Below are 8,899 nucleotides of genomic sequence, written 5' to 3'. Positions count from 1 at the left end.
TATCTTTCTCTCCCCTCCCCTTTCCCATCCTATCCCTCCCTTCCCTCCTCTCCCCTGTTCTATCTTTCTCTCCCCTCCCCTTTCCCATCCTATCCTTCCCTTCTCCCCTCTCCCCTCCCCTTTCATTCCTCTCCCTCTTTTCTCTTGTATACTCCTTATCCAGCATGTCTTACCTGCAGAGCCTACCTCCACCTGGATGGCTGCATTGCGAGGGACCCTTGTCATGTGCAGACACAGGTTACCCTGTGGGTAGTGCAGCCATACAGCTTTGCTATAGGCAGTCTGCGCACCCACAGTTTCCATAGCAACTCTGAAGTGAAAAGTGAAGGCACCTGGGCCCCAACCCAGCCTCTCGGAACCAGAACTACGTTCTCATCACTCACAGTTTCCTCCTTTGCTGGGTGAAGGTTGTGAAAGCCCAGCATGGGAGCTCCTTCATGGCGATGTCGCCATCTGACTTATTCCTAACATGTAGCAGAGAAACTGTCATCTGGAAGGCATACTGTGTCTTAGCGAAAAGGAATGAATGCAGGAATAGCCTGAGTCCCTCCCTGCCCACTCCTCCCAGCGCCCCGTTCCCTGCGCTCAGTGCGAGTCAGAATCTGAGGCCCAAAGTAAAATGATGGAGTTAGAGGTGATGTGGGTGGCAGAGCTGGAGGGCACTGTAAGTTTGTTACCTGAGGAGAAACTAGAGATTACAAAGTCAGGGCACGGAGGAGGAGGGCAGTCAGAAGGGGAAGAAGGCCAGCACGGCGGTGCACACTTGTAACCCAGCACGTGGGAGACTGAGGCATGAGGATCAAGAGTTCATGGCCATCTGGGCTGTATAATGGCCAGCATTGCCCTATAGCAAGACTTGCCCGAGTTCCTCAGTGATACAACCTTGTAGGTGAGGTCTCACAGCTTGCTGTGGCCCAGGTACACCCTGGTTCCAGAGAAAGTTAATTCAGAAAAGCATAGCACTCCATATCTGGGTGTCTGACTGGGCCCTCCTTTGTTCTCAGATAACTCAGTGCTGTCGCTTCCGACCCCTTATGGAGCTATTACTTGGAGACCCCAGGCCTGGCCTACACATGGTATTATATATCTTCAATATTTTGGAAAAGATTCATTTACAAATATGCATAGGATAAAATCGAAAAGGATGTTATTAAGGAAGCACCGAGAGACACGTGGCGTGAAGATGTTTATTAAATGATGAATATAGCAGTGACAGGTCGGAAACAGGGTGACGGGCAAACCAGCTGTGGTCCATGCGGACACTGAAATTCTATGTCATAATTAAAAATGGCAGTATGGCCGGGCATGGTGGCACACACTTGTAATTCTAGCACTTGGAAAACTGGGTAGCCTGGGCTACCTAGTGAGACTACATGATTGTAGCATTTGGCAGTCTGGGTAGCCTGGGCTACATTGTGAGACCATGTCTTTAAAAGAAAAAAAAAAGAATGTTGATATTGACATAGGGCTGGGACTGTAGCCCAGTGGTAAAGCATATGCTTAGTTTGTACAAGGCCTTAACACTTCAAATTAATGCTAATATGGAAATATTCATCTATATGGAAAAAATGTTCAGCGCGTGGCATGAGAGGATTGATGAGGTCACTTTATTTATACACACAGGAAGGATATGTGTCCCTGACAGTTTTAGTGTTGGCTTTTAGGGGAACTGAATGTAAGTGATTCTTCTGCCTTTTTAAAAGCTTTTTAATTTTGGTTGTTCATTTGTGTTTTCCTGAGACACCGTCTTGTTATGGAGAAGACTGGCCATTACACGGCCCAGACTGGCCTCGAACTCTTGATCCTCGTGTCTCAGCCTCCCGTGTGCACCGCCGCCATCACATCTAGCGCCCTTCGTCTCTTCTGACCCCCCCACCCCCATTGCTTTTGTAATTTCTAGCTTCTCCTCACTAAGCAAGAATTACTGATGTAGTACAAAATGAGATGTACAAAAATAGAACACAGGCGAGGGGAGCGAGGTTCTAGCTGGCAGCCTCATTTCAGAATGTGTTGCAGAACTCCCAGGTACAAATTTATAACGTTATAGCCCAACAGTTGTATTTAAATGTAGCAGCAAGGAATCATTAAATGTTTGAGAGTTAAAGTTAAAACTCATGAGCCAGCTTTTGCTAAATATCTGTTTGAGGAAGTGGAAGTTGATTATGGTACAATCTTGTTCTGAATGGAATCCACCGAACCCTTGTTATGTGGGTTCTAAATGCTATATGGAGATTGAGTAATGATGACGTGAGAGACAGTCCTAGAGCCATGTGTTAGAACTGGGTAGATGAATGGATACACATGTGCATGCACACGTGTATATGCATGCACGCGTACACACACACACACACATGCATGTACACAGGCACACAGTCTAGCACAGGACCTCTTTCCATCATCACCAGCCCTGCTGACCCCTGACCCCAGCCATTTCTACCCTGTGGCTCATTCACTGCACTCTAGTGGCGTCATCATCTCACAGCACGATCAGGTCACATTCCTCCTCTTCATAACACCCTCTGGTACCTCGGGATACCCCTGGTCCTCACAACTGTCTCTTTCCGTGATTTGTCCCGTCCTGCCTCTTTCTTCTCGTTGCCTGTCCCTCTGCCCGGACTCACACATGCCGGCCATGCAGCCTCTTCCAGTGGTTTGCACTTCCAGGTTCCTTCTCTGGAACAGGTCTTACCCATAGTACCCTGCTTCCTCACTTCCTGGGGCTCTTTGCCTCTGCATTGGTGACATCTTCCTCAGCACCCTAAACAAAAGATTCCACATCTTACTTAGCCTCCTCAGCTGACTTCATTCTTCTCGGTAACACGTGACCGTCCCTGACAGATGACCAATTTGTCTATTCTTTGTCTCCCTTCACCAGAATATAAACACCCTGAGGCCAAGGACTGTTTTTCTTTAATGTCCAGTGCCCTTAATCCAAGATCAAGTGAGTGTCAGCAGCCTTGGGAGGAATAAGTGGATGTTAGGTACCCAGTAACAGATCCTCATCCTGTCAGGGAGGTACCTGAGGAAGGCTCCTTGCCTTGCCCAAGGTCACAGCTGGGACACCCAGCAGACATCCTGGCTGAAGCCACACGCTCACAGGGACCCTGGCCTTGTCCATCCTGCTTCCTGTGTGTTTGTCCCTTTCACACAGAATTTCAGCCCGGAACAGCAAAAGAAGAAACAGCTGTTGAGGGTTCCTCCCTGGAAAAGCAGTAGTGAGCTCAGGGTGGGTAGAAAGAAGGAAGGAAGGAGCCCCTGGCCGTGGGGACAGTGCGGTAGATTTGATTTTAATAACATCTGTGCCTGCTTTTGCAGCACAGTTCTGGAAGGTGGGTGGTCTGTCTGAAGTATCAGGTGGGGCCTTCCTCCGTTCCTGGTCCAGGACGCAGGTGGTTGAGGGATTCACTCAACAGACAGATGACGTAAGGAGCTGGGCCCAAAGGAGCATCTGAGAACCCCAGTCTGGCCTTCAGGCCTGTTGGTCTGTGGCCCAGCCTTGCTCTCAAGTGTCTCTGGACCCACCCCTTCTGAGCTGGTTCAGACGCCCCCTTTGATGCCTGGAGAGCTCTGCCCTTCTCTCTCTCAAGCCCCATGTGGTTTGTTAATTGGCTGTGAAATGAGGGATTTCAGGCGTCACTCATCCGTGTGAGTGCAGTGGGGCCCGTGGTGGGATGCTGATCCTGTTCAGTGTTCTCAAGCCTGTCTGTCTGTCTGGCTCCCCAGATGCAGCTTCTGGATAAATTTCCTATTGAAGGCGGCCAGAAGGATCCCAAGCAGAGGATCATCCCCTTCCTCCCAGGTAAGCTCCAATGGCCCCTCTGCAGGGCTGGGGTGGCTCGGAGAAGTCCTCCCTCCCTAAGCCAAGAGGAGGCTAGAAATGTGTTAACCACTCCCCCAAAGGACTTGCAAGCCTTTGCTTTTGAAGGCCACCGTCCTCCAACTGGCTTCAGAATCATCCTTGCCAGCCCTTGGCCTGTAGCTCACGAGGAGTTTCTGAGGCTCTCGGACTTGATATCTTCTTCACAAAAGACCCTGAGAGGGTAGGATGTGTGTAACCCTGTAATCCGAGGCCTCGAAAGGCAGGCAGAGGTGGGCATCAAGAGTCAGAGGCTCAGCTGAACTTTATTACCATTTTGAGGCCAGACTGAGCTACACAGAAAGACACAAGGGTTAGTAGTTCAAGGCGTCTGGGCCAACAAGGTAACTTTGATAAAGATACTTGGCACCAAGTCTGACAAACGGAGTTTGATTCCCAGAGGACCCACGTGGTGGAAGGAGGGGACCAACTTTAAGCTGTGCTCTGACCTCCATATGTGACCCCACCCCCATACACAAAAATAAAGATGTAATAGTTTACAGTCACCCTCAGCTACATAGTGAGTTCAAGCCCAGCCTGGTCTACTGGAGACTCCATCTCAGATGGTTAAGAGCACTGGCTGTTCTAGAGGGCCCAGATTCTATTCCCAGCACCCAAATGGCTGCTCACAACCATCTGTAATAACCAGTCCCAGGGGAGGCAAAGCTTTCTTCCAGCCCCCTCAGGTGTGAGGCGGCCATGTGGTACACAGATGTTCATGCAAACAAAACACTCATACATAGTTTTTTTTTTTTGAGACAGGGTTTTCTTGTGTTCTGGAATTCACTCTGTAGTGCAGGCTGGTCTCGAACTCAGAGACCTGCCTGCCTCTGCCTCTCCAGTGCTGGGATTAAAGGTGCATGCAGATACCACTATGAGGCCTTTTGTTGTTGTGAAATCTTTTTTTTTTTTAAGTTAAAAAGTATCATAAACTAAACAACCAACCAGAGCCCCTGAGAGTTTTAATTTCTCCTGGGAGAGGATTGCTAATCACAAGCACAACTGTTTCCCCACCTCCCTTATAGTGCACACACTCCCCGAGTCTTGCTCTCCCGTGGGCCTTATGCTACTGTGGGTACTCCTTAGCACACCTGCGAGCTAGCAGGTCTGGATCTAGCTCAGCCTAGCCAGGCGCTGCAGCACCATTTGGAACCTGTTTCATGCAATCAATCATGTGTAATTTAGAGAAAAATGTCTCAGGTAAGCCATAACCTGCTATTACTGGGATGTCTAAAGTTTGAGTAGAGGCCTGTAATGTAATTATAGCCTGCTCCTTATCATTACCGCGTACAGCTCTTCCTGCTGAGAACTGCGTTATCACTTCTCATGAGGGCTTCCGAGAGGTCAGTAACTGCCCATGAAAGTGGCAGAACTAAGGTGTGAACTCAGGGCTCTGCCCTGAACTGTGAGGGCCACACTGGCCCCTGGTTTTCCGGGTCCAGCCGGCTGTCAGGACAGTCACTTCACAGTGGTCTTCCCACTAGGTTAATGCTGGCACTGGACCCTCACAGGCCAGCAGCCTCCAGGGTTACAGTTGCCAGTTAGACACGAGTAGCCTGTGGTCAGGACGTGCTGTGGATTGAACAGGTGGTGGCCCCTCAGATGGAGAGTGGCACCCTCTGAAGGGTGTTCCTTACCCGACCCTCAAAGTCAGCAAAAGACTGCGCATCTTCAGCATCTTTGCTAGACTTGGAGAGAAGTAACCAGCTCCCCGGTAGAAGAGCCAGAGCTGCAGTTTGGGCAGGACGAGAACTAGCCGAGGAGAATAGGCGTGTCATCCCTGCTTCCTGCAGTGGAAGCAGAGCATGGCTTCTCTGCTGTTGGCCCCTGAGCTGTCAGTCTGGGGCATTTGGGGTGCTCAGCATCTGGGTTTGCAGTAACCTTAGATTCTTCCAACAGTCTGGGTGCTGCACCCACCTAGGGCATGGCTGTCCAGCTGGGGTGCTGTGGGCAAAAATATCTGAGAAACACAAGGTCATCGGTGTCACGCGAATACTGGATTTGGCCTTGGGACCTGAAGCTGCCTATTTGCTTGGGAATAACAGGGCTGCGTCTTCCACTCTGTCCCCAGCCAATGCTACGAAGACAGAGTTTGTCATCCCATCGGCCAGGCTGAGGGGACAGGGTGAGGGTGTCCCTTCAAATAGTGAGAGACAAGACTATTTCTACCATCAGAATGACTTAAAGCCGGGCGGTGGTGGCGCACGCCTTTAATCCCAGCACTCGGAAGGCAGAGACAGGCAGATTTCTGTGAGTTTAAGGCCAGCCTGGTCTACAGAGAGAGTTCCAGGACAACCAGGAATGTTTCACAGAGAAACCCTGTCTCAAAAAACAAACAAGAATGCCTTAAAGTAGGATGTCCCCTTTTGCTGTATGATGCTGTATGTTACTGTATGATGCCCGCGCATGACTCCTCAAGGAGCTCAGAGAGCAGAGAACCAGTGCACTGAGGGTGTCAGCAGAGGCCCCTTGAGGAAGGGGCCTTAGACCTGATGCTTTGGGGAAGGTAGGATTGGAGGTGGCGCTGGAGGGCATGGCTTTGGGTACCACTGCCTCTTGGTCCCATATCTCACAGCCAGACTGTTTCCATTCACCCCTGGAAACCATAGCTCTGTCAGTGACCAGATGTAGTAACTGTGCCTCAGGTTCCTCATCTGGAAAATGGGGTGATAACGGCATCTACCCCGTAAACTGTGGTAAAAGTGAATTGTTGGCAGCCAGCTGTTTCGAACCGTGGCTGACCCCTACCGAGGTCCTTATTGTTGCCATGTCTCCACGTATGCTTAGGATTTTCACCACACAGTCCCACGAACAATATGACGTAACCTGAAATTATTGTCCCTATTTTACTGACTAGGAAATTGAGGCTAAGGGATGCTGACAGATTTGTCTCCCAAAATAAATTTGTAATAAAAACAACTTTTAGAAGGAGGTGGGAATTGGAGAGATGGCCTTGCAGGGACCCAAGTTCGGTTCCCAGAACCTAGGTAGAGCAGATAGATCAGTACCTCCAGTTCCGGGCAGGGAGGATTCAAAGCCTCTAACCTCTGTACGCAGGTACCCCCACCCCATGCACATAATTAAAAATAAAATAAATCTTTAAAGGAAGCCACTGATTTTCTCTGAGGAGGTGGACGCATGCCCTGCTGTGCGTTTGCAGTCAGAAAAAAAGCATGAACTGGGCATCTCCTTCCCATGTAGTGGGCTCAGTCTTGGCCTCTGTCTCACTGAGCCACCTCACCAACCTCTGAAGCTCTCAATGGGGTTAACTGACTCCACCAGCCAGAAAAAGTGAGACACAGGACACCTTCCCACCCCTATAGAAATGTGACCATAGGGAATGTCATTGAGAGAAAAGGGGTTGACTAATTCCCCCAAAGGAAACTCCCCCTTTCCTTAATCCTGTTCCCTCTTAACCCCCTGTAGTGCGAATTCTAATTGGTCTTAATAATAAAAACCCAGAGTCAGTTATGGGGGTAAATGCTGAAAGATCCGAGAAGAAGCCAGCCACTAGAGAGACTTTTAGCTCTACCAAATCCTCAGACCGAAGGGGGCAAGATCCTCTCTCAAGGAGCCCTCAGACTGAATGCCCTGAGCTCCTGTCTCCTCCCATTTTATATTCCTCTCTCTCCCGCCCAGCCATATCACTTCCTGTCTCCACCTCCCTAGTGCTGGGATTCAAGGTGTGAGCCACCCTGCCTGACTCTGTTTCTCTTTTAAAATGGATCAATTTTGTGTCACTCTCCTAGAGTTCCATGGGAGGGAAAGTTCCAGGGAGGAATCTCCAGAGAGGCTCAGTTTTAGTTCCAGAGCTGTTGGAGCATGGCAAGCATTTCTGCGGCCCAGGAGGGGCTTGGGGTGTATTCCAGGTGTCAGTCCACCTGGCAGCAGGCATCTTAGGATATGTCCAGGCAGGTCAGGCCCACCTAGAGTCCAGGCCAGCCTGTGGGTTAGAAAGGGGCTAAGCACTCAGTGTTCCTGTGGCCAAAGATAGAGTCTTCATCCCAGAGAAGCTGGCCCCTAGTAGTACCCAGTGCCATTGTATAGTGGTACTGGGGCCAGGGATAGGGTTTAGGGGAGGTCTGTGAGCAGGGCCAGTGAGGTCCTAGAGGTAGGGTTTGACCAATTACTGATATTCAAGTATCAATTAAGTCCTTATAAAGGTGGCGAATGGACTGTCCTTAAGGTCTCCTAAGTTGTTTTCACCTGCATTAAAATCTGTTTTCTGGATTCTGGGAATGAAGAGCCACTGTACAGAACGGCCAGCTTTCACAAGGCCTGAGAAGGCCATGGAAGGAGCTAGAAGGTGTGGAGCCCACACACAAGAGGCAGCTCTCCAGTAGGTGTTCCAGGGAAGAAGATATGTGTGGCTCAGGCCAAGAAATGGCAGTGTTATTCAAGAGCGTGAGCATCTTGGGAAAAGGAGGTTGAGGATAGACTCCCCCAGGCTGTACCCCCAAACCCCAGACTGTGTGAGAGTGAGGTAGACACACTCATCTCTTTGGCTGACGTCTGTGGCTCTTTGAAACTAGGCCCTCGTCCTCCTTGGTCTTCACTCATGTTTCTGCTATGGGCTGTGTTAAGACTTGTTGATCAGTTTCCTTATAGACACACATTTTACCGAGCTACTAGTATATGCCTGGACTAGTACCAGCCACTCCTCATTCCTTCATTCCTTCCTTCCAGGCTCACTGAGGGCCAGTAATCCTCAGTTTAGAGAAAAGTCAACTTGGAGGTAGCAGATGACTCAGTGGTACTTGCCACCAAAATGAGTTTAATTCCTGGAACTCACATGGTAGAAGGAAAGAACTGACTGTTCAAGTTGTCCTCTGACCTACATACACACACACACACACACACACACACATACACAAACACATACACACACACAAACACACACACACAAACACACATACACACACACAAACACATACACACACATACACAAACACATACACATACACACACACTCACACACACACACACAAACACATACACACACACAAACACATACACACACACACATACACATACACACACACT

At 49.6% G+C, this 8,899-nt stretch overlaps 1 protein-coding gene across 3 annotated transcripts in view; it reads left to right on the top strand.

Annotated features, from left to right (window-relative positions):
* Positions 1 to 8,899, top strand: part of Sh3pxd2a (SH3 and PX domains 2A) — a 197,761-nt gene that overhangs the window by 65,000 nt on the left and 123,862 nt on the right. For all 3 annotated transcript variants that reach the window (XM_026781309.1, XM_005352440.2, XM_005352439.3), the window contains exon 3: positions 3,724 to 3,799. In XM_026781309.1, the coding sequence (XP_026637110.1) occupies positions 3,724 to 3,799 (76 nt within the window). The remainder of the gene's footprint in view (positions 1 to 3,723; positions 3,800 to 8,899) is intronic.

The sequence above is a fragment of the Microtus ochrogaster genome, chromosome 8 (assembly GCF_000317375.1).
Source record: "Microtus ochrogaster isolate Prairie Vole_2 chromosome 8, MicOch1.0, whole genome shotgun sequence".
NCBI classification, from domain to species: Eukaryota; Metazoa; Chordata; class Mammalia; order Rodentia; family Cricetidae; genus Microtus; species Microtus ochrogaster.
The sequence above is the reverse complement of the archived record's forward strand: the minus strand, read 5'-3'. Positions and strand labels throughout refer to the sequence as shown.